This window comes from Oncorhynchus mykiss, chromosome 22 (genome assembly GCF_013265735.2).
Source record: "Oncorhynchus mykiss isolate Arlee chromosome 22, USDA_OmykA_1.1, whole genome shotgun sequence".
NCBI classification, from domain to species: Eukaryota; Metazoa; Chordata; class Actinopteri; order Salmoniformes; family Salmonidae; genus Oncorhynchus; species Oncorhynchus mykiss.
Genome location: NC_048586.1, coordinates 18952880 through 18978205, shown reverse-complemented (window position 1 = coordinate 18978205; position 25326 = coordinate 18952880). Strand labels below are relative to the sequence as shown.

At 41.9% G+C, this 25326-nt stretch overlaps 1 protein-coding gene across 3 annotated transcripts; it reads left to right on the top strand.

Annotated features, from left to right (window-relative positions):
* Positions 1-15697: 15697 nt before the first annotated feature.
* On the top strand, positions 15698-24582 carry LOC110501540 (mannose-1-phosphate guanyltransferase alpha-A). 3 transcript variants are annotated; one of them, XM_021579187.2, is made up of 13 exons: positions 15698-15841; positions 16666-16763; positions 16846-16949; positions 17060-17252; positions 17385-17444; positions 17527-17657; positions 17825-17839; positions 18669-18809; positions 21337-21434; positions 21537-21583; positions 23265-23357; positions 23568-23736; positions 23943-24582. In XM_021579187.2, the coding sequence occupies exons 1-13, from the start codon at positions 15802-15804 to the stop codon at positions 24041-24043; spliced, it is 1290 nt and encodes a 429-aa protein (XP_021434862.1). In that variant the 5' UTR covers positions 15698-15801; the 3' UTR covers positions 24044-24582. The 3 variants fall into 3 exon arrangements, with proteins under 3 accessions (XP_021434862.1, XP_021434865.1, XP_036814816.1); XM_036958921.1 differs by lacking the exon at positions 15698-15841 and adding an exon at positions 16349-16555; XM_021579190.2 differs by lacking the exon at positions 17825-17839.
* Positions 24583-25326: the final 744 nt, after the last annotated feature.

The following is a 25326-nucleotide window of genomic DNA, read 5'->3' as shown; positions in this document are numbered from 1 at the left end:
GTAGTCGATGAACAGCATTCTCACATAGGTATTCCTCTTGTCCATATGGGTAGGGCAGTGTGGTTGAGATTGCATCGTCTGTGGACCTATTTGGGCGGTAAGCAAATTGGAGTGGGTCTAGGGTGTCAGGTAGGGTGGAGGTGATATGGTCCTTGACTAGTCTCTCAAAGCACTTCAAGATGACGGAAGTGAGTGCTACGGGGCGGTAGTCGTTTAGCTCAGTTACCTTAGCTTTCTTTTTACATTTTTTTAAATTTATTTTTATTTATTTTTTTTTACCCCTTTTTCTCCCCAATTTCGTAGTATCCAATTGTTGTAGTAGCTACTATCTTGTCTCATCGCTACAACTCCCGTACGGGCTCGGGAGAGACGAAGGTTGAAAGTCATGCGTCCTCCGATACACAACCAACCAAGCCGCTGCTTCTTTAACACAGCGCACATCCAACCCGGAAGCCAGTCGCACCAATGCGCCGGAGGAAACACCGTGCACCTGGCCACCTTGGCTAGCGTACACTGCGCCCAGCCCGCCACAGGAGTCGCTGGTGCGCGATGAGACAAGGACACCCCTACCGACCAAGCCCTCCCTAACCCGGGCGACGCTAGGCCAATTGTGCGTCGCCCCACGGACCTCCCGGTCGCGGACGGTTACGACAGAGCCTGGGCGCGAACCCAGGACTCTGATGGCACAGCTGGCGCTGCAGTATACCTTAGCTTTCTTGGGAACAGGAACAATGGTGGCCCTCTTGAAGCATGTGGGAACAACAGACTGGGATAGGGATTTATTGAATATGTCCGTAAACACACCAACCAGCTGGTCTGCGCATGCTCTGAGGGCGCGGCTGGGGATGCCGTCTGGCCCTGCAGCCTTGCGAGGGTTGACACGTTTAAATGTTTTCCTCACGTCGGCTGCAGTGAAGGAGAGTCCACATGTTTTGGTTGCGGGCCGTGTCAGTGGCACTGTATTGTCCTCAAAGCGAGCAAAAAAGTTATTTAGTCTGCCTGGGAGCAAGACATCCTGGTCCGTGACGGGGCTGGTTTTCTTTTTGTAATCCGTGATTGACCGAACACACAATACCCGTTGAATATGACCGGTGTCAGTGAACGTCGTAAAAAAAACGTAATTAAATTGTTGCCCCCAGCACAGTGACAGTCACCAACGCTCTAGATAACATGAAAACAGCCTAACCAGCTCTGCAAGGGCGAATAAAATTATTAGAGTGAGGTGTTCTCTCGTTTGTGTCTGGAAGTACTAAAAATGGCGCCGGAAGAAATGGCAGCAGTTTTACGGGCGCCCAACCAATTGTGCTATTATGAAGGTTTTTTTTTGCGTTATTTGTAACTTATTTTGTACATAATGTTTCTGCAACCGTATCTTACAGCAAAAAAAGCTTCTGGATATCAGGACAGCGATCACTCACCTCGGATTAGACAAAGATTTTTTTCTACAACAAGGAGGACGCACAGGACATTCTCCAAACACCCCACAGAGGAAGTGACGCAGGTACAGAGGACAAAGAGCCGGATGCCTCGTCAGGACCCGGCGAAGGCGAGTGGGAAAGCAGCCGTTACCATCAATACTACTCTCCAACATGCAATCATTGGACAATAAATTAGACAACAGGACATCAAAAACTGTAATATCCTGTGTTTCACGGAATCGTGGCTGAATGACGACATGGATAATCACCAAATTTCTATCAAGATGTTAAATGTTTAACCAGAGGGAAAAAAATTCTAGATCACCTGTACTCCACACACAGAGACGTGTACTAAGCTCTCCCTCGCCCTCCATTTAGTAAATCCGACCACAACTCTATCCTCCTGATTCCTGCTTACAAGCAAAAATTAAAGCAGGAAGTATTAGTGACTCGGTCTTTAAAAAAGCAGTCAGATGAAGCAGATGCTAAACTAGAGGACTGTTTTGCTATCACAGACTGGAACATGTTCCGGGATTCTTCCAATGGCATCGAGGAGTACACCACATCAGTCACTGGCTTTATCAATATGTGCATCGAGGACGTTGTCTCCACAGTGACTGTACGTAAATACCCCAACCAGAAGCTATGGATTACAGGCAACATTCGCACTGAGCTAAAGGGTAGAGCTGACGCTTTCAAGGTGCGGGACTCTAACCCGGAAGCTTACAAGAAATCCTGTTATGCCCTGCGACGAACCATCAAACAGGCAAAGCGTCAATATAGGGCTAAGATTGAATACTACACCGGCTCCGACACTCGACTTATGTGGCAGGGCTTGCAAACTATTACAGACCACAAAGGGAAGCACAGCTGAGAGCTGCCCAGTGACACGAGCCTATCAGACGAGCTAAATCACTTCTATGCTCGCTTCGAGGCCAACCACACTGAGGTATGCTTGAGAGCATCAGCTGTTCCAGACAACTGTGTGATCACGCTCTCCGTAGCCGACGTGAGTAAGACCTTTAAACAGGTCAACATACACAAGGCTGCAGGGCCAGACAGATTACCAGGACGTGTGCTCCGGGCATGTGCCTTCACTGACATTTTCAACATGTCCCTAATTGAGTCTGTAATTGTTATGGGATTTTTATGAATAATGACTAAATGATGTATACGTTTAACGTAGAACTATAACTAACAGAATTCTACCCTGTCTTTATATAATGACAAATAATGTTTGTTCATTAGGAAGGGGTTATGTAGCATAGACCTAGGAAGAAAGGAATGTATATGTGTGTCGAAAGAGAACGAAGAGGGACATTAACCTATGTTTGAACCGACCCGGCTGTAACTCTGGGGAGATAAGATAGGACAGGGAGAGCCACTCCAGAGCTCTCGTATCTGGGGGAGACTGGAACTGTGAGCTGAGTGGTAAAAAACTGTGGTGAGACTTCATGAGAAAATCCCATGGTTAGTGTGTATGTATGTGTGTAGGTTAAGAGAATATTATAAAAGGAACGTCTTTGTATATGCATGGCAGAGCTCTCTAAATAAACATTCATGACTTTGTAGCTGGGCCTCCGTCTGATTCATTCCAACCAGTTTCCGACAAATTCTGGGTTTCAGGCTGAGTAATCAATTCAATTGGGTTTATGAACACTGAGAACATAATTCTCGTGACAGTAATACCAACATGTTTCAAGCATACCACCATAGTCCCTGTGCCCAAGAACACAAAGGCAACCTGCCTAAATGCCTACACACCCGTAGCACTCACGTCCATAGCCATGAAGTGCTTTGAAAGGTTGGTAATGGCTCACATCAACACCATTATCCCAGAAACCCTAGACCCCACTCAAATTTGCATACCGCCCAAACAGATCCACAGATGATGCAATCTCTATTGCACTCCACACTGCCCTTTACCACCTGGACAAAAGGAACACTTATGTGAGAATGCTATTCATTGACTACAGCTCAGCGTTCAACACCATAGTACCCTCAAAGCTCATCACTAAGCTAAGGATCCTGGGACTAAACACCTCCCTTTGCAACTGAATCCTGGAGTTCCTAACTGGCCTTCCCCAGGTGGTGAGGGTAGGTAGCAACACATCTGACATGCTTATCCTCAACACTGGAGCTCCCCAGGAGTGCGTGCTCAGTCCCATCCTGCACTCCCTGTTCACCCATGACTGCATGGCCAGGCACAACTCCAACACCATCATTAAGTTTGCAGACAACACAGCAGTGGTAGGCCACATCAACAACAAACTAAAATGGTCCAAACACACCAAGACAGTCGTGAAGAGGGCATGACAAAATCTATTCCCCCTCAGGAAACTAAAAAGATTTGGCATGGGTCCTGAGATCCTCAAAAGGTTCTACAGCTGCAAGATCGAGAGCATACGGACTGGTTGCATCACTGCCTGGTATGGCAATTGCTCGGCCTCTGACTGCAAGGCACTACAGAGGGTAGTGCGTACGGCACAGTACATCACTGGGGCTAAGCTGCCTGCCATCCAGGACATCTACACCAGGCGGTGTCAGAGGAAGGCCATAAAAATTGTCAAAGACCCCAGCCACCCCAGTCATAGACTGTTCTCTCTACTACCGCATGGCAAGCGGTACCGGAGTGCCAAGTCTAGGACAAAAAGGCTTCTCAACAGTTTTTACCCCCAAGCCATAAGACGCCTGAACAGGTAATCAAATGGCTACCAGGACTATTTGCATTGTGTGCCCCCCCAACCCCTCTTTTTACGCTGCTGATACTCTCTGTTTATCATATATGCATTGTCACTTTAACTATACATTCATGTACATACTACCTCAATTGGGCCAACCAACCAGTGCTCCCGCACATTGGCTAACAGGGCTATCTGCGTTGTGTCCCGCCACCCACCACCCGCCAACCCCTCTTTTACTCTACTGCTACTCTCTGTTCATCATATATGCATAGTCACTTTAACCATATCTATATGTACATACTACCTCAATCAGCCTGACTAACCGGTGTCTGTATGTAGCCTCACTACTTTTCTAGCCTCACTACTGTATACAGCCTGGCTTTTTACTGTTGTTTTATTTCTTTACTTACATATTGTTCACCTAATACCTTTTTTGCACTATTGGTTAGAGCCTGTAAGTAAGCTTTTCACTGTAATGTCTACACCTGTTGTATTCGGCGCACGTGACAAATAAACATTGATTTGATGTGAAGTAAAGCCAACTTTATTTAGCCAGTTAGTTTCATCGGCTGTCCGGGTGGCTGGTCTCAGACGATCCCACAGCTCACGAAGCCAGATCTGGAGGTCCTGGTGTGGCGTGGTTACACGTGGTCTGCGGTTGTGAGGCCAGTTGGATGTACTGCCAAATTCTCTAAAACTACATTGGCTGTGGCTTATGGTAGAGAAATTAACATTCAATTATCTGGCAACAGCTTTGGTGGACATTCATGTAGTCAGCATGCTAATTGCACTTTGAGTTGAGTTTTAGAGTGGCCTTTTATTGTCCCCAGAACAAGGTGCACCTGTGATAATGCAGTGATTATGCTTTTTAGTCAGCTTCTTGATATGCCACACCTGTCAGGTGGATGGATTATCTTGGCAAAATAGAAATTCTCACTAACAGGAATGTAAAAAAAGAAGTGTGAACAAAATTGGAGAGAAATATGATTTTTGTGCATATGAAACATTTCTGGAATCTTTTATTTCAGCTCATGAAACATGGGACCAACACTTTACATGTTGTGTTGCGTTTATGTTTTTGTTTAGTATAATTGCAGGAAAATAGCTTTAAAACCGCCAAATTATCTCTCTGCTTCATGCCAAACAGTGTTAAATGACTGGAAATGACTTTAACAAGTGCAACAACAAAAAAATGCTCAGTTCATTGGAAATATGTGTAGAATTGCTGAAAATGTGCTTAACAACAGGAACATTCTCTACGCCGCCAAGATTATTTTCTAGCTAATACACTACGCTAGAGTTTACACTTCCTCTTCCAATGAACTGTGGGGAGGTATAAATAATGAAACTGTCTACCAAATGTATTAATTTTAAAACGTTCATTACTTCTACTTGCCAGTATCATTCACCTAATGATAAGACAAGACGTGACTCTTTTTTTCTTGCTGACGTGATGGGGGTCCTGGGTCACTGGTTTGCCTGTGCGGGAGTTTCTGGGCAAGAAAAGTTTGAAAACCCGTGGCCTAATCCAGACTAAGCAATCATTGTATGCATATGGGACAGAGGCCAGATTGGCACCAGAGCTGGCTACATCCAATCAAAAAGGGTTTTATTCCAACCAAGAGGAAGTGCCACATATGAGATAATGAGGCATTATGACAGTCAGTAAAAGCCCTTCCAGAGGTAAATTTATGGATGATCATCTAAAAGTGTATTGCTCTGGGTTTCCTCAATCGCCCAAATAACCTTATGGATGGTGACTTATTTCCTGAAATCCACTGTATAGCCTGTAGTATTCCTACCTCACCATATGTGTTGTTTATTAACCTGATATAGACTTCATAGTGTCCCAACTATTTCAAGAGGGAGTATTATTTCAAGAGAGAAAAAGTAATATTTACAAAGTAGGCATAACCATGACCCATCACCCACCTCAACTCTCTGTGGGTCTGCAGGGTCTATGACCACTGCAACGCTAGAGGCGGAGTCAATTAGGGTTGAATGGCGGGAACGCGGTTATCTTTTCCTGAGATAAATAACTGCGAGAAACCTGTAAATGATTTATATATGAACACCATGGCGTGAAATTAAATGAGTTTCTCTACGGCCTCTGTATGATGAATCAACGCTCAGGGTAGGGACAGCCAGCGCAGTTCACAATGCATGTAGGCTTATCTCATCTTGGAATTTTTTATTCTTGTGACATGTAGGCATACATTTGCTGCAGCATAGCCTATGCTACAGTAATATAATTCATGTCTAATTTACCCATCTCCATCTGGCTTTCGGGGGTCAGTTTGAAAACCCCTGGCCTCACCTTTATTTTTCAATTGTAAAGACGTTTTATTTTTAATTGTAGCTGCAGAGTTTTAAAAAAGCCCATCACTCGAATATCGTTGCTTTAAATCAGTGCATGCTTGAGCACTCTCTCTCCATCAACTCTCCATCCAAAATAGAATATCCTGTTCTAGATTGATATATTGCCACATATATAGATGTCCTAGCCTACCATTTTCAGGTAATACATTCAATGGAGTATTAGCCTGATATGTATCTAATTAATGATGGGTTATGCATAATAAGCTTTTAACTTATAGCCTTTGTCTCTTGTGCAATACGCAAGTACCTGTGCTCTACTGGCCTCTTTAAAAAAACGCTACTTAGCTCTTGTAGTGCCATGCAGGAAAAGCTAGACTTGAATAGCTTTCTGGACATTTTTTTGCATTTCTTATACCTATAGACTATTCCAGGAGGGACACAAGCTTTTTTTTTTGCTGAATGTTAAATACAGCAGTAAATGTCAGAGCAAAAACCAAGCCGTGAGGTCAAAGGAATTGTCCACAGAGCTCCGAGACAGGATAGTGTCGAGGCACAGATTGGGGGAAGGGTACCAACACATTTCTGCAGCATTGAAGGTCGCCAAGAACACAGTGGCCTCCATCATTCTTAAATGGAAGAAGTTTGGAACCACCAAGACTCTTCCTAGAGCTGGCCACCCAGCCAAACTGAGCAATCGGGGGAGAAGGGCCTTGGTCAGGGAGGTGACCAAGAAACCGATGGTCAAGTGAAAGAGCTCCATAGTTCCTCTGTTGAGATAGGAGAACCTTCCAGAAGGACAACCATCTCTGCAGCACTCCACCACCAGACGGAAGCGACTCCTCAGTAAAAGGCACATGACAGCCCGCTTGAGGTTTGCCAAAAGGCACCTAAAGGACTCTCAGATCATGAGAAACAAGATTCTTTGGTCTGATGAAATCAAGATTCAACTCTTTGGCCTATGCTAAGTGTTACCTGTAGTGTTACCTATTTTCAGGTCTCTGGAGAGACCTGAAAATAGCTGTGCAGTGACGCTCCCTATCCAACCTGACAGAGCTTGAGAGGATCTGCAGAGAAGAATGGGAGAAACTCCCCAAATACAGGTGTGCCAAGCATGTAGCGTCATCCCCAAGAAGACTCGAGGCTGTAATCGCTTCCAAAGGTGCTTCAATGAAGTACTGAATACCTATGTAAATAGGAGGGTTATACATTTGCAAAAAATACTGAACCTGTTTTTGCTTTGTCATTATGGAGTATTGTGTGTTAAATTTTTTATTTAACCAAGTCAGTTAAGAACAAATTCTTATTTATGATGATGGCCTACCAGGGAACAGTGCCTTGTTCTAGGGCAGAATGACAGATTTTTACTTTATCAGCTCGGGGATTTGATCCAGCAACCTTTCGGTTACTGCTGCCCCCATGTATAGATTAATGAGGGAAAAAAAGAATGTAATCAATTTTAGAATAAGGCTAAAACGTAACAAAATGTGGAAAAAGTCAAGGGGTCTGAATACTTTCCACTGTATCAACAGAACATCCCAGGTCATCCTTACTGCCTCTGATCTGGCGGACTCACTAAACACATGCTTTGTTTGTAAATGATGTCTGAGTGTTGGAGTGTGCCCTTGGCTATCAGTAAATAAAAAATATAAATGGTGCTGTCTGTTTTGCTTAACATAAGGAATTGGAAACGATTAACACTTTTACTTTTAATGCTTAAGTATATTTTAGAAATTACATTTACTTCCGATACTTAAGTATATTTAGAACCAAATATTTGAAGACTTTTAATCAAGTAGTATTTTACCGGGTTACTTTTTTCTTGAGTAATTTTCTTTTAAGGCATCTTTACTTTTACTAAAGTATGACAATTGGGTATTTTTTCCGCCACTGCTGTATACAGTGTCAAGAAAAAGTATGTGAACCCTTGAAATTATCTGGATTTCTGCAAAAATTGGTCATCAAATTTGATCTGATCTTCATCGAAGTCACAACAATAGACAACACAGTGTGTTTCAACTAATATGTCACAGCTGTTGAAGGATGAGGACCAAGGTGCAGCGTGGTGAGCATACATTTTCTCCTTTATTCAAAATGACGACAACAAAACAATAAACAAAACAAACCGTGAAGCCTAAGGCTATGTGCCATCACAGGTGGGAAAAAGGGTACCTAAGTATGGTTCCCAATCAGAGACAATGATAGACAACTGTCCCTGATTGAGAACCATACCCGGCCAATACATAGAAATAGAAAATCATAAAAACACAAAACATAGAATGCCCACCCCAACTCACGCCCTGACCAAACCAAAATAGAGACATCAAAAGGATCTCTAAGGTCAGGGCGTGACACTATATTTAATACATCATTTAAACATTCCCAGTGTAGGTTGGAAAAAGTATGTGAACCCCTAGGCTAATGACTTCTACAAAAGCTAATTGGAGTCAGGAGTTACCTAACCTGGAGTCCAATCAATGAGATGAGATTTGAGATGTTGGTTAGAGCTGCCCTGCCCTATAAAAAACGCTATCATCGACGGGAAAATTTATTCCCACATTTTTCAAAACATTTTGCAGGAGGCTGTCTGTCTGCCAACTGAAGCTCAACAGAAGTTGGGTGATGCAACATGACAATGACCCAAAACACTGAAGTAAATCAACTACAGAATGGCTTCAACCAAAGAAAATACACCTTCTGGAGTCCTGACCTAAACCCTATTTAAGATGCTGTGGCATGACCTTGAAAGCGGTTCACACAAGACATCCCAGGAATACTGCTGAACTGAAAGAGTTTTGTAAAGAGGAATTGTCCAAAATTCCTTCTGACCATTGTGAAGCTCTGATCCGCAACTACAGAAAACGTTTGGTTGAGGTTATTGCTGCCAAAGGAGGGTCAACCAGTTATAAACTCAAAGGTTCACATACTTTTCCCACCCTGCACTGTGAACGTTTACACGGTGTGTGTTCATATACTTTTTCTTGCCACTGTACATGGTAAGAGTAAAAACAAGGATTTTTATACTTTGAAGCATCTCACTTTTATGAGTTTTTGTTTTTTTGCACTATGCTGCAGTTTGTTTTGAGTTTCATCCGCTGTGTGGTATATATCGTGGTAATGATGGGAGATAGGTCTATTTGTTGCGCATGAGTTCAACAAATATTTATTTTGTCTTCAGGGAAATGTATGAAGGCAGTGCCTCAACAATGCTGTCATCATTAGACACAGTCTGAAACCCTTTTATGGCCTGGTAGGGAAATTACCTCCTTATTTTCTGTGCATTAAATTCAAACGGACACATGGGAATTAGAAACACTATCTCTGCACAAGTCTTCTGTAAGAATTGTATTGATGTCTGTGTTCCGTGTGTGGACTCGTATTTCCCAGGCCATGAGTATGCAGAGGAATACCTGATGTTTGCTGCTGAGGTGGAGCCCGGCAACACTGCCAGGGAAAACAAACATCAGTGGATCCTACAACAGAGAGGTCAAAAGCTATATACGGTACAGAGAACAATTCATCTTCATTGTTATTCCTTACTAGCATCAAATCCCAAAGGTATTCACCATCCTGGGCGACGTGGAAGAGAGGCTCATCAGTGGTCCACAGGACAGGCTTTGTCAGAATGCCTTCGCACTTCTCTGAATGCTCCCATCATGTACAGGTCTTTTTGGTGGTGCAACGGACAGTGTATCTACTGTATCTATGCCGAACATGTTAAAAGGTATTTATCACTTCTCATAAGATCATGTTTATGAAACCTACATGTAGGAGACAAAAAATAGCCACCTGTCAGTGATCCCACCCTGCCAGTGGCTTTGAAGTTAGCAGAGGAAGATTCCAACATTGAAATGCGTTCCAGATTAGAGCTATGGGTGGGATTCCTGTCTTGCAGGAAATCGCACACAGAACGAGCAGTATGGCTGGTGGCATTGTCATACTGGGGGGTCATGTCAGGATGAGCCTACAGGAAGGGTACCACATGATGGACAAGGATGTCTTCCCTGTAACGCACAGCATTGGGATTGCCTGCAATGACAACAAGCTCAGTCCAATGATGTCCACATGTTCTACCACGCTGCGTAATGGGGTCGGTTGGGCTTCCCACACCTCCTTGGCGATGTCCAGTAGGCTGTGTGGCCTCTTCCCGTAGAGGAGTTCGAAAGGGGAAACCCCAGCGGAGGACTGGGGTACTTCTCGGATTGAGAACAGTAGGTAGGGTAGTAGCTGGTCCCAGTTCTTCCCGTCCTGCTCGATGACCTTCCGACAGAGGTCCAGATCTGCTTGATCTGCACGAGAGCACACAACTCTTTCATTAGGTGGGACCTAAACTCAGTACCTTGGTCTGTCAGGATCTCGTTCAGGATGCCCACCCGGCTAAAAAGGTGAAACAGCTCCCGTGCGATTCCCTTGGATACCGGCGCTCCCGCCGCCTCCAAACCCGTCGATACAGGTTGGTTAACCGGTTGCTTCCGGGCCGCATAGGCGATGGGTCGTCCCTGCTTTCTTCTTCGGCCGGCTCGTATATTTTTCCTCAACTCGTGCCCCCATAGGGCCGCGAACAGCGGACAATCCCGTCCCACTAGGAGAGGTACCGGCAACTCTGGTACTGCACCCACCATCATCTGGCAGCTCCCTGGTGGCGTCACGAGGTTGGTCCATATGTTTGGATACCGCTTTGTGTCACCGTGAACACAGGAATTGGACATCTTCCTACCCCCTTCGGTCTCCTGGTTCAGCAGGCTCGTGGTTACGAGCGTAACCATACTTCCGGAGTCTAACAGCGATTCCGTGTCGTGTCCGTCAACCTTCCCCGGGACCATGGGTGCAGTTGATTTGTGGTGCGCCCATCAGGAGGTGACATAGTTTACAGCGTGACCCACCTCACGTCCGGGGCTAGCTGATGGCATTGACTCCTCTCGAGCTGGGCAATTCCAGGCAATGTGCCCCTGGGCGCTACACTCAAAACACTTCCTTTGGTCTGAACTGAGCTATCAACTCGTCCATGATGATGCTGTGTAAACGTCAACCCCGATTTGACCACTTTATCAGAATGCGCGCATTCTCCACCACTTGTGGCAGACCAGGGGGTTTGGTCAAGATGTTTACACAGATCCGAGACGGACAGAGTATGATTAGCTCGGTTTCAATGGCGTTTCTTTAAATAATAAATCAAAAAGAAAAGGATAGGTCTCCCCCATGAGACCCTCTCCGGGATACCGTCTTCTGGGCTCCGGATCTTGTTGTATCCTATTGGGCACAAAAACTGAACTCCCTGCACATACCTCTGCAACCGCCCTCAACTATACGGGAGTCCTTTCTTCCCCCGCTCTCCCTTGTGTTACTGCCCTTCTGGCAGCTTTATGGGCCTTGCACAGCTGGTGAGCAATCAGCCCTTGATTACTCACAAGCTCCCAATCAGCCCCAATTAGAGACCTGGCATGTCCAGCAGATGGAGCCATCGCCTCGTGATGTATACTCCGTCTCTCACCAGGCCTCGACGAGTCTCCCCCTGGTGGCTGACCTGCTGTACGCCACAATATATACAGTTGAAGTCGGAAGTTTACATACGCCTTAGCCAAATACATTTCAACTCAGTTTTTCACAATTCCTGACATTTAATCCTAGTAAAAATTCCCTGTCTTAGGCCAGTTAGGATCACCACTTTATTTTAAGAATGAAATGTCAGAATAATAGTAGAGAGAATGATTTATTTCAGCTTATATTTTTCTTTCATCACATTCCCAGTGGGTCAGAAGTTTACATACACTCAATTAGTATTTGGTACCATTGCCTTTAAATTGCCTTTAAACTTGGGTCAAATGTTTCGGGTAGCCTTCCACAAGCTACCCACAATAAGTTGGGTGAATTTTGGCCCATTCCTCCTGACAGAGGTGGTGTAACTGAGTCAGGTTTGAAGGCCTCCTCGCTCGCACACGCTTTTTCAGTTCTGCCCACACATTTTCTATAGGATTGAGGTCAGGGATTTGTGATGGCCACTCCAATAACTTGACTTTGTTGTTCTTAAGCCATTTTGCCACAACTTTGGAAGTATGCTTGGTGTCATTGTCCATTTGGAAGACCTATTTGCGACCAAGCTTTAACTTCCTGACTTATGTGTTGAGATGTTGCTTCAATATATCCACATCATTTTCCTCCATGATGCCATCTATTTTGTGAAGTGCACCAGTCCCTCCTGCCGCAAAGCACCCCCACAACATGCTGCCACCCCCGTGCTTCACGGTTGGGATGGTGTTCTTCAGCTTGGAAGCCTCCCCCTTTTTCCTCCAAACATAACAATGGTCATTATGGCCAAACAGCTCTATTTTTGTTTCATCAGACCAGAGGACATTTCTCCAAAAAGTACGATCTCTGTCCCCATGTGCAGTTGCAAACCGTTGTCTGGCTTTTTTTATGGCGGTTTTGGAGCAGTTTCTTCTTCCTTGCTGAGTGGCCTTTCAGGTTATTTTGATTTAGGACTCGTTTAACTGTGGATATAGATACTTTTGTACCTGTTTCCTCCAGCATCTTCACAAGGTCCTTTGCTGTTGTTCTGGGATTGATTTGCACTTTTCAAAAACCAAAGTACATTCATCTCTAGGAGACAGAACGCGTCTCCCTCCTGATCGGTGTGACGGCTGCGTTGTCCCATGGTGTTTATACTTGCATACTATTATTTGTACAGATGAACGTGGTACCTTCAGGCGTTTGGAAATTGCTCCCAAGGATGAACCAGACTTGTGGAGATCTACACTTGTGGAGGTCTTGGCTGATTTCTTTTGATTTTCCCATGATGTCAAGGAAAGAGGCACTGAGTTTGAAGGTTGGCCTTGAAATACATCCATAGGTACACCTCCAATTGACTCAAATGATGTAAATTAGCCTATCAGAAGCTTCTAAAGCCATGACATCATTTTCTGGAATTTTCCAAGCTGTTTAAAGGCAGTCAACTTTGTGTATGTAAACTTCTGATTTACTGGAATTGTGATACAGTGAATTATAAGTGAAATAATCTGCCTGTAAACAATTGTTGGAAAAATGAGTATGTCATGCACAAAGTAGATGACCTAACCAACTTGCCAAAACTATAGTTTGTTATTAACACAAATTTTGTGGAGTGGTTGAGAAACAAGTTTTAATGACTCCAACCTAAGTATATGTAAACTTCCAACTTCAACTGTATAAACACTACCGTTCAGAAATGTCCTTGCTTTGGAAGAAAAGCAATTTTCTTTCAAAATAACATCAAATAATCAGAAATATAGTGTAGACATTGTTAATGTTGTAAATGACTATTGTAGCTGGAAACGGCAGATTTTTTAAATGGATATGGATATCTACATAGGCGTAAAGATGCCCATTATCAGCAACCATCAGTCCTGTGTTCCAATTGCACATTGTGTAAGTTCATCCAAGTTCATCATTTTAAAAGGCTAATTGATCATTAGAAAACCCTTTTGCAAATAATGTTAGCACAGCTGAAAACTGTTGTTCTGATTAAAGAAGCAATAAAACTGGCTTTCTTTAGACTAGTTGAGTATCTGGAGCATCAGCATTTGTGGGTTCGATTACAGAAGCAAAATGGCCAGAAACAAATCATTTTCTTCTGAAACTCATCAGTCTATTTATTATTGTTCTGAGAAATGAAGGCTATTCTATGTGAGAAATTGCCAAGAAACTGAAGATCTGGTGCAACGCCTCTTCACTGTTGAAGTTGAGACGGGTGTTTGTACGAGATCACAGCGTTTTTTGAAATATGCTTTTCTTTAAAAAACTAGGACATTTCTAAGTGACCCCAAGCTTTTGAAAGGTAGAGTGTGTGTGTATACACATATTTACAGTGATGTAGAATACAAAACCAAATGACCCAGGTGTACCAGATATACAGTATGAAGATCTTAAATTGTTTACAGAATTATGGTAAGAATGTGCCCAAAAATGTCAGTTTATCCAAAAACCTGGTTGCCTCTGTCAGAAGGCTTAAACTTGGCCGCAAGTGAATCTTCCAGCAAGAAAATGACCCCTAAGCACACATGAAAATCCACAAAGAAATGGTTTAGTTGTCAACAAAGTAAACATTTCGCAATGGCCATCTCATTCTCCCGACTTGTACCCCATTAAAAACCTGTGGTTTGAATTGAAGAGGGCAGTCATTAAGCGCAGACCAAAGGATATCAAGGATCTGGAAATATTCTGTATCGAGGAATGGTCTAAGATCTGTCCCAATGTGTTCTCCAATCTCAGTCTCAGTGCACAAAGTATTGAAAACAGGGGTGCCAATAATTATGACACTTCGTTTTTGGCTACTTTTTTCATTTTATTTGAGATGTGTAATTTTGTTTAATTCCATTGAATCATTAATAGAGAAAAATATAATCCCACATGTTAGAAAATGACAGTTTACTACTGGTATTATGTTTTTTGTTCATCTTTATCATAGGTGCCAAACATTTTGGAGGTGACTTTTTGCATTGTCGTTAACTAAACATACGCAGTACTGACATCCTGAAATGTCATTATCTTATTATGCTGCTGCACCCTAGTGGTTAATCATTTTGTTCTTGTGAAGGGTAGGGGAATGGGTAGATAGAGCACTTTACATGTGCTGGTTTATTCAAATTCAAGTCATATATGACACAGAGTTAAGAATAGCAGCAGATCCAACCTCATGCTTACTGCTGCTCTAAGCATGTCTCTCTAATTGCACATTTTGAGTGCTGAAGAGGCCTAACTTCTCCAAAGAGACTCGTATCTAATTTTATGATTATTGCAGAGTATGGTGTTCCATCCGTTTGATACAAACGCTATCTGTGGTTTTGCATATGTTATAGTTAACGTGGAAAAGATGTGCTTTAGAAACCACTTGGGAGATCATTTTACTGCAGGTAACATTTTAATGAGCAAATAAGAAAGTAAACTCCTCTGTTATTGTATCTGTTTATGTATAGTTCTCTTTTATTGAAGTTCATGATCTTCTTTGACCTTAGGCAGTTTTCATGCATAAATATGATGTGAAACAACAGGTATCCGTGTGAAGCAGGTGTTTGACCCGGTTTGAACTGACTTTGGAGAGACATAAAGGAATCCTAGTAGTGGGAAGAAGAGAATGTGATGAGCAGGATACATTCATGTAATACCCCCATTAAAGTTTTACAATCAAATATAATTCATGTCACAACTAGCAGAATATAACATCACGGCATTCATCCACTCATTATTTGACATGCCTCTGATATACAAAGGTATAGAAAACACCACTTCCCACAATCCTCCGTTTTACGTGATGACGTATTAAGCAAAAACAAACAAACAGGAAGAAGACAAAGTCAGGATTTGATCCAGATTACTAGTAGACAGCTAACGTTAGCTACAACAAATTCAAGATGCTGAAATCTGTGATTCTCATTGGAGGCCCACAGAAAGGTGAGTGTTAAGTAAATTACTAAATTCATACATGTTAATTCCTCCAGTTCTGCTATCTAGAGCCACATATCTAGCTAGCTGTTAGCTAGCCTGGCTCTGAAGGGCTAGTTTAGGGGTGCATTCGTTACGACAATTCTGTTACAAAACTTTTTGCAACAGAAACCGTTTATTCCAAACGCTGTTGAGTTCCGTTTGGTTCATAAACGGAAGTTGAAGTGAAGTCGTGTCTCTCTTCATAAAAAATAAGCGGACTTCACCGCATAGCCGAATCGATAGGTGCTTGTGCCAAACACTTCGCAGACTATTACAGATTTGAATGGCAACGCGTGGAAACCATACAATTAAAATGAACGACAATGTACGTTTAAGAAAACCGCTTCTCCGTCACGTTGAAGAGCGTTTGGAGCAAAACGTTTTGCAAGATAATCTGCATAATGAATACACCCTAGTTGTAGGTTAATGAATGACGTGGCGTGATCATGGAAACCCTCAGGTGCAGCTTGCCATATCAAATAATTTTTCCGATGAGCGTTGTCGAAAAGGGCTGACAGCTAGCTGTCAAGATAGCCTTGCATAGACACTTGAATTGTCACATTGCACAAGTTTGGTGCTTTCAACACTAGACCAAAATAGAACAGAAAATAATAGAATAGGGGTGCTTTCAACTCCATAGAATAGAATCTAGGATAGTATAGCTTCTTTACTTTTCCCAAGGTATCTAATTATTTCCAGAAAGAACTGGCGTGCTGATTGAGGATAGACAGGTCATCAAAATGTAATTATGATCAACTGAGCAGGTGACTTTTGCCCTACTTGTCATACAGGTACACGGTTTCGACCATTGTCCTTTGAGGTCCCGAAACCCTTGTTTCCAGTGGCTGGTGTGCCCATGCTTCAGCATCACGTTGAAGAATGTGCCAAGGTAGGTTAGCACTGACAAAAATAATAAATGTCCCTCTCTTCATCATTGGTAGAAAGAAACATGGTTTGCATTTTTCCCATAGGTGCCAAATATGAAGGAGATTTTGCTAATTGGCTTTTACCAGCCAAATGAAGAACTTACCAGATTCATGTCTAGCGCACAGCAGGAATTCAAAATCTCAATCAGGTAAAGGAGAGGATCATAGTAATTTTGTGTCAACGTTGTCATAATAAGACAAAGCCTAGAACACATGGATGGACAGTAGTCTAATTGATGAACTTGTTGAAAATATGTAGGTATTTGCAGGAGTATGCTGCTTTGGGCACTGGAGGCGGCATCTACCATTTCAGAGATCAGATTCTATCTGGTGGCCCTGAGGCGTTCTTCATTATGAATGCTGACGTGTGCTCCGAGTTTCCTCTACCAGAGATGCTCAACTTCCAGAAGGAACACGGAGAGTCTAGCAGTTTCGTCATCCTGGGGACAACTGTGAGGAGACATCCATGATTTCTATGGCTTTAGGCCTTCAACAATACAGGGAAAAGTTGGGAATATGCTTGATGGAGACAATGGGATATCATTATTTGTTTCTCACTTGTTTTATTTTTCTTTATTTTGCAGGCAAACAGAAAGCAGTCCATGAACTATGGCTGTATTGTGGAAAACCAGCAAACGAATGAGGTGATGCAGCACATTTTAGTCACGCTTCTATATTTACAATTATTACTTGACCCAGAAAGTTTTTCTCTCGCTCTTATTTCAGGTTTTACATTATGTGGAGAAGCCTAGCACTTTTGTGAGTGACATCATCAACTGTGGAATCTACCTGTTTACCCCGGAGATCTTCCAACACATTGGGGCAGTCTTCCAGAAGAACCAGCAGGACATGCTGTTGTGAGTGGGAGGGATCCCCCAGGGACCCTATCGTGGGAGATCCTAGGATCTCTATGCATGGGAGTGGTGCATGCAAATTTGATAATTTCCTATCGTTGTTTCTCCTCATTTGTCTTTTTCCCTTTTCCCTTTCCTGCCATCATTCTGTTTCCCGTCCCCATCACCAGATATCCATACGAGGGGTAAGTCGGTACAACTAGGCCACTGCACAGTGTGGTTTTAGAGTAGAGATACGCATTAGTCAAATATGTCACACAAAAATATCTATCTAAAAAGCGTATCTCTTCATTGAGTCACAATACTAGCACATGGGGTGATAAATCACTCTCAAAGGTGTGTTTTGGAAGGTTTATTTTCACACACTCACTCATCTTTTGATGTGCACATCATCATCATTTGTCAAGATTGAAGGAGTTGGCATACACATTTATACAATTTGTTAGTAGTAAATCGCACAATCAGATATTTAAGTATCAAATTTGGACCCATTCAAAGGGACTGTTGTGACATTGACCTTGATATAAGAATATTTTTGGACTTCCTTGAGTATGTGTTCCATTACTCAAGTCAACCATGTTGCCTCTGATCCCTCTTTTGTCAAATTACTTTTGCTTTCACAATCCATTTTAATACTACCGTGCTTTATCAACTTTTAACAATCCCCACTGTATCCTTGGGCACTTGGTGAATCAGTTACTCTTTTTGACAACTCTTCTTGGTGACTTTGGTGCTGTTAATGACCCATCTAAAGTCTTTCAAACTTTCTTGTGACCTTCAAGCTAGCCTTTAGGTCACAATCCAATCGGAAGTGGTTGTGAGCTAACATTTCGAAAACACTGTACTAGAGAATTATTTATCACGCTTGTTTTGTATCGCCTGGTGCTCTGGGTGGAGTTATCACTTTAAAACCAATTGAATGGTCTAAAATGTGGCTACCGGATGATGCAAAACAAACGCGCCCAGAGATAAATGTTAAGAGCATGGTCTCATAGATTGGTATCTTCCTCACAGAGACGAGCAGACCAATGGCAATGGCTGGCATCGGGCTGAGGCCATTCGGTTAGAACAAGACATCTTCACAGCCCTGGCTGGGCAGGGCAAGCTCTATGTCTACAAAACACCTGCCATCTGGAGTCAAATCAAATCTGCAGGGTGAGTAGGTCGTCTCAATCTGTGAATAACTTGTGTGGTCAGTGGGACCTGAAGATTTTGGTGTAGGATACTCAACCATCTTCTGAATCTGTGTAATAGGAATTTACAGGTGAACAAAAAGGAGACCAGTCATAGGTAAAGGTAATAAGCCGGATATATTTTTTTATTAGGAGTTGCAACAAGCACAGGAAAATGTCTAACTGGCCTTCTATGAGCAGGCCCTTATCTTAATCAGAAATCGCCAAATGTTCTGTAAACGCCAGCCCGAGAGGCTTGCAAGAGCTAAAAACCAGAAGGCAGTGACTTTGTCAGTGGCTACAGAACTATACAGTGTTCACCAAATGGCATCAATACAATACAACCGTACATAATGTGTCTTTTGTCCTTGTACAGTGCCTTGCGAAAGTATTCGGCCCCCTTGAACTTTGCGACCTTTTGCCACATTTCAGGCTTCAAACATAAAGATATAAAACTGTATTTTTTTGTGAAGAATCAACAACAAGTGGGACACAATCATGAAGTGGAACGACATTTATTGGATATTTCAAACTTTTTTAACAAATCAAAAACTGAAAAATTGGGCGTGCAAAATTATTCAGCCCCCTTAAGTAATACTTTGTAGCGCCACCTTTTGCTGCGATTACAGCTGTAAGTCGCTTGGGGTATGTCTCTATCAGTTTTGCACATCGAGAGACTGACATTTTTCCCATTCCTCCTTGCAAAACAGCTCGAGCTCAGTGAGGTTGGATGGAGAGCATTTGTGAACAGCAGTTTTCAGTTCTTTCCACAGATTCTCGATTGGATTCAGGTCTGGACTTTGACTTGGCCATTCTAACACCTGGATATGTTTATTTTTGAACCATTCCATTGTAGATTTTGCTTTATGTTTTGGATCATTGTCTTGTTGGAAGACAAATCTCCGTCCCAGTCTCAGGTCTTTTGCAGACTCCATCAGGTTTTCTTCCAGAATGGTCCTGTATTTGGCTCCATCCATCTTCCCATCAATTTTAACCATCTTCCCTGTCCCTGCTGAAGAAAAGCAGGCCCAAACCATGATGCTGCCACCACCATGTTTGACAGTGGGGATGGTGTGTTGCTTTTACGCCAAACATAACGTTTTGCATTGTTGCCAAAAAGTTCAATTTTGGTTTCATCTGACCAGAGCACCTTCTTCCACATGTTTGGTGTGTCTCCCAGGTGGCTTGTGGCAAACTTTAACCAACACTTTTTATGGATATCTTTAAGAAATGGCTTTCTTCTTGCCACTCTTCCATAAAGGCCAGATTTGTGCAATATACGACTGATTGTTGTCCTATGGACAGAGTCTCCCACCTCAGCTGTAAATCTCTGCAGTTCATCCAGAGTGATCATGGGCCTCTTGGCTGCATCTCTGATCAGTCTTCTCCTTGTATGAGCTGAAAGTTTAGAGGGACGGCCAGGTCTTGGTAGATTTGCAGTGGTCTGATACTCCTTCCATTTCAATATTATCGCTTGCACAGTGCTCCTTGGGATGTTTAAAGCTTGGGAAATATTTTTGTATCCAAATCCGGCTTTAAACTTCTTCACAACAGTATCTCGGACCTGCCTGGTGTGTTCCTTGTTCTTCATGATGCTCTCTGCGCTTTTAACGGACCTCTGAGACTATCACAGTGCAGGTGCATTTATACGGAGACTTGATTACACACAGGTGGATTGTATTTATCATCATTAGTCATTTAGGTCAACATTGGATCATTCAGAGATCCTCACTGAACTTCTGGAGAGAGTTTGCTGCACTAAAAGTAAAGGGGCTGAATAATTTTGCACGCCCAATTTTTCAGTTTTTGATTTGTTAAAAAAGTTTGAAATATCCAATAAATGTCGTTCCACTTCATGATTGTGTCCCACTTGTTGTTGATTCTTCACAAAAAAATACAGTTTTATATCTTTATGTTTGAAGCCTGAAATGTGGCAAAAGGTCGCAAAGTTCAAGGGGGCCGAATGCTTTCGCAAGGCACTGTACCTCCAGTCTGGTGGCAATCACTATCAACAGATATGAGAATATCTGTTGATTGTGTATAGCGCTGTCTTAAGCGTCTCACAGTACAGACATTGCAATTTATTGCCCTGGCCACATCTGCAGTCCTCATGCCTGCTTGCAGCATGCCTAAGGCACGTTCACGCAGATGAGCAGGGACCCTTGGCATCTTTATTTTGTGTTTTTCAGAGTCCGTAGAAAGGCCTCTTTTAGTGTCCTAAGTTTTCATAACTGTGACCTTAATTGCAGACCATCTGTAAGCTGTTAGTGTCTTAACGACCGTTCCACAAGTGCATGTTCATTAATTGTCTATGGTTCATTGAACAAGCATGGGAAACAGTGTTTAAACCCTTTACAATGAAGATCTGTGAAGTAATTTGGATTTTTATGAATTATCTTAGAAAGACAGGGTCCTGAAAAGGGGACTTCTTTTTTTGCTGAGTTTATTAACTTTAGTCATCTTACATTTCCCCATTTTACAATTTGCTTTTTGTAAATCAAAAATGACAGGTCTGCAATATACGCCAGTCGCTTGTACCTCAACCAGTACCATAAAACCCACCCTGAAAGACTGGCTACAAACAAGGAAGGAGGGCCTAGAATAAGTGGTAGGTTATAGTACATTACTTGCCTTTTGTTACTTTTTTGATGTTTTTGGTTGTCTTTACAGTGTATTTATACCAACATTTTTTTAATATTTTTTTTTCCAGGAAATGTTTACATTCACCCAACAGCCAATATTGACCCTACTGCGGTGGTAAGTGCTTATCCTTGCTCTTACTACTTACCTACATACAATACCATTCAAAAGTTTGAGAACTTAGAAATGTTGTTTTCTTTGAAAGCATACATGAAATTAGTTGCAAAATGAATAGGAAATATAGTCAAGACGTTGACAAGGTTATAAATATTGATTTTTAATTTAAATAAATAATAATTGTGTCCTTCAAACTTTGCTTTCGTCAAAGAATCCTCCATTTGCAGCAATTACAGCCTTGCAGACCTTTGGCATTCTAGTTGTCAATTTGTTGAGATAATCTGAACAGATTTCACCCCATGCTTCCTGAAGCACCTCCCACAAATTGTATTGGCTTGATGGGCACTTCTTACGTACCATACGGTCAAGCTGCTCCCACAACAGCTCAATAGGGTTGAGATCCAGTGACTGTGCTGGCCACTATAGACAGAATACCAGCTGACTGCTTCTTCTCTAAATAGTTCTTGCATAGTTTAGTGCTGTGCTTTAGGTGATTTTCCTGTTGTAGGAGGAAATAGGCTCCAATTAAGTGCCGTCCACAGGGTATGGCATGGTGTTGCAAAATGGAGTGATAGCCTTCTTCAAGATCCCTTTTACCCTGTACAAATCTCACACTTTACCACCATCAAAGCACCCCCAGACCATCACATTGCATCCACCATGCTTGACAGATCATTAAAAAAAAATTTGCGTCTTACGAATGTTGTTCTTTGTGATCCAAACACCTCAAACTTAGATCCGTCTGTCCATAACACTTTTTTCCAATCTTCCTCTGTCCAGTGTCTGTTATTTTGCCCATCTTAATGTTTTATTTTTATTGGCCAATCTGAGATATGTATTTTTCTTTGCAACTCTGCCTAGAAGGCCAGCATCCCGGAGTCGCCTCTTCACTGTTGACGTTGAGACTGGTGTTTTGCGGGTACTATTTAATGAAGCTGCCAGTTGAGGACTTGTGAGATGTCTGTTTCTCAAACTAGACACTTTAATATACTTGTCATCTTGCTCAGTTGTGCACCAGGGCCTCCCACTCTTTATATTCTGGTTAGAGCCAGTTTGTGCTGTTCAGTGAAGGGAGTAGTACACAGTGAGATCTTCAGTTTCTTGGCAATTTCTCGCATGGAATAGCCTTCATTTCTCAGAACAAGAATAGACTGATGAGTTTCAGAAGAAAGGTCTTTGTTTCTGGCCATTTTGAGCCTGTAATCGAACCCACAAATGCTGATGCTCCAGATACTCAACTAGTCTAAAGAAAGCCAGTTGTATTGCTTCTTTAATCAGAACAACAATTTTCAGCTGTGCTAACATAATTGCAAAAGGGTTTTCTAATGATCATTTAGCTTTTTTTAAATGATAAACTTGGATTAGCTAACACAACGTGCCATTGGAACACAGGAGTGATGGTTGCTGACAATGGGCTTCTGTACGCCTATGTAGATATTCCATTAAAATCTGCCTTTTTCAGCTACAATAGTAATTTACAACATTAAAAATGTCTACACTGTATTTCTGATCAATTTGATGTTATTTTAATGGACAGAATGTGCTTTTCTTTCAACTTTTGAACGGTGGTGTATATACTATACAATTCAACTCCTCAACAGTCAAAGACACTACATGCTACAACAACAAAAAGACAATAAATGATACCTAATAAAACATCTAAATAGATCTCTTTCTATAGTTGGGTCCCAACGTCTCCATAGGCACAGGTGTGACCATCGGGGCTGGGGTGCGAGTGAGGGAGTCCATTATTCTCCATGGGGCTACTCTACAGGCAAGCAGTTCCTATTGGCCTACCTTAATTTAACATTATGGCAAAAAAAAAGTGAAAAATTGGCCAGTTCCTCAGTCAAAAAGTAAATGCTGAAATGGCTGTTCTTCTCTTGATCATAGCACACAGATCATGTTTTTATTATGTCCACTTGTTTAAAGTAGGATTGATAATTAACACTGACCTAATTCCATTTTCATATGGTTCTTTTAGGATCACAGTTGTGTGTTGAACTGTATAGTGGGATGGGACAGCACTATCGGCAAGTGGGCCAGAGTTGAAGGAACTCCCAGTGACCCCAATCCAAATGACCCCTATGCCAAAATAGATAGTGAAACACTCTTCAGAGATGGAGAACTCACACCATCAATCACCATTCTTGGTAAGTTGCCTATAAAACTTATAACATTAAGTTGAGCTGGACTGGTTACACCTCCACCATAGTTGCTGGAAAGGACTAGCTGAAAAGGAAATATCTGAGCCAGCACAGTGCATTTCAGGGCAATAGTGTGAAAAGGGTATTGGATTCATGTTGATTTTTGGAGCATGTAACCATGACAATGTTTTAATATTGCAATTTTTTTTCAGGTTGTAATGTAACTATCCCGGCCGAGGTAATCATACTCAACTCAATTGTTCTGCCATACAAAGACCTCAACCGGAGCTTCAAAAACCAAATTATATTGTAGTTAATTTTCTGTGTGCGCTGGTCATTTAGTGTCAAACCAAATGAAGGATTTTAGCTTGAAGATCAATGCCACTGCCTCTGGGTTATTGTACATAAGATAAATATATAAAAAGGAGATGACACTTATTTAGGTGTTTGGAAAGTTCTAGATTTGATATTGTGTACCCCCCCCCCCCCCTTTATGCATTAACTGACGTTACCATCATTTGAGATGCTTTGGGAGGCTGATGATGAGCGTTGGTTGGTTTGATTACTTCGACACGTCTGAATGTCATCCCACCACTTTTATGAAACGTACGTTTCATAAAATGTATTTTAACTGTTACATTTCTGCACTAGCCCTATAATGAGCTCTGTATGATGGATTCACTACCATGTAAGGGGAATTATAAAATAATTATCATATTTTGGCATAGGGTTGCTGGCATTACTTATTTTAGGTGGTGGTGCTAACCTTTTGTTACTCAAATTGCGCCCTGAAAATGTAAACTAATCAGCTGCAGACTTTTATAAGATTGCAAAATAAAAGGAATTGGTTACGAACTGTTTAATTATGAGTGGTAATTTGGGGGCATTTCAACACGAGTGCTTTGATTTAAAACGTGACCATTTTAATTGCAAGAGTTATTCTGACATTCTTCTCTGAAATACATTGTTGACCGTCTCATGTTTCTTTTGATTAAAGGGGCAATCTGCAAAAGTCCAAAAATGGATGTACCAATCGCCGTTTTCCACTTTTAAATAGCAATCAAGAAATGTTTGCTTGAAATTTGAACATAACAGGTGACCTGGAAATTCTGTCCTTCGATTCTGTACTTTGTTATTTGTGACAATCATAATGGGATATAGTTAACCATAATAAAATTTTGTTCCTGTGACTCATTTTGAAATGGAATGATTTTGGCTTTAATCAATCACTAATGGTTCAGACTGAGTTTGTACCTTTTTTAATTACTAAAAGTGTTTTTTTATAACAAAATTGCAACCGTCAGTTCCAAGTTTAAGAAAAAAAACATTGATTCTCACGACCATGCAGAAATGTTTCATAATGCAGTTTATTCAATCACAGCTACCCAATTGTGTTTGTCATGCATTAGTGCTGAGAGTTCCTCAAATGTACACTGCCCTATCATACTCCATTTGACAATACTTAACATTTCATATAATATTTAAAATTTTTACACAAAGATATGTAGTCAAATGTGAAGTGCTTTTATTTTCCCAAGAACATACCAACGTTCTTCGTTCCACTGAACTATCCACACAAAACTAATCCAATTTAAA

Coding starts and splice junctions, on each gene's coding strand:
- LOC110501540 (XM_021579187.2), top strand. CDS start 15,802: ATGCTGAAATCTGTGATTCTCATTGGAGGCCCACAGAAAG. Junction 17,445..17,526: donor AAAACCAGCAAACGAATGAG/GTGATGCAGCAC, acceptor CTCTTATTTCAG/GTTTTACATTATGTGGAGAA. Junction 23,737..23,942: donor ACCATCAATCACCATTCTTG/GTAAGTTGCCTA, acceptor ATTTTTTTTCAG/GTTGTAATGTAACTATCCCG.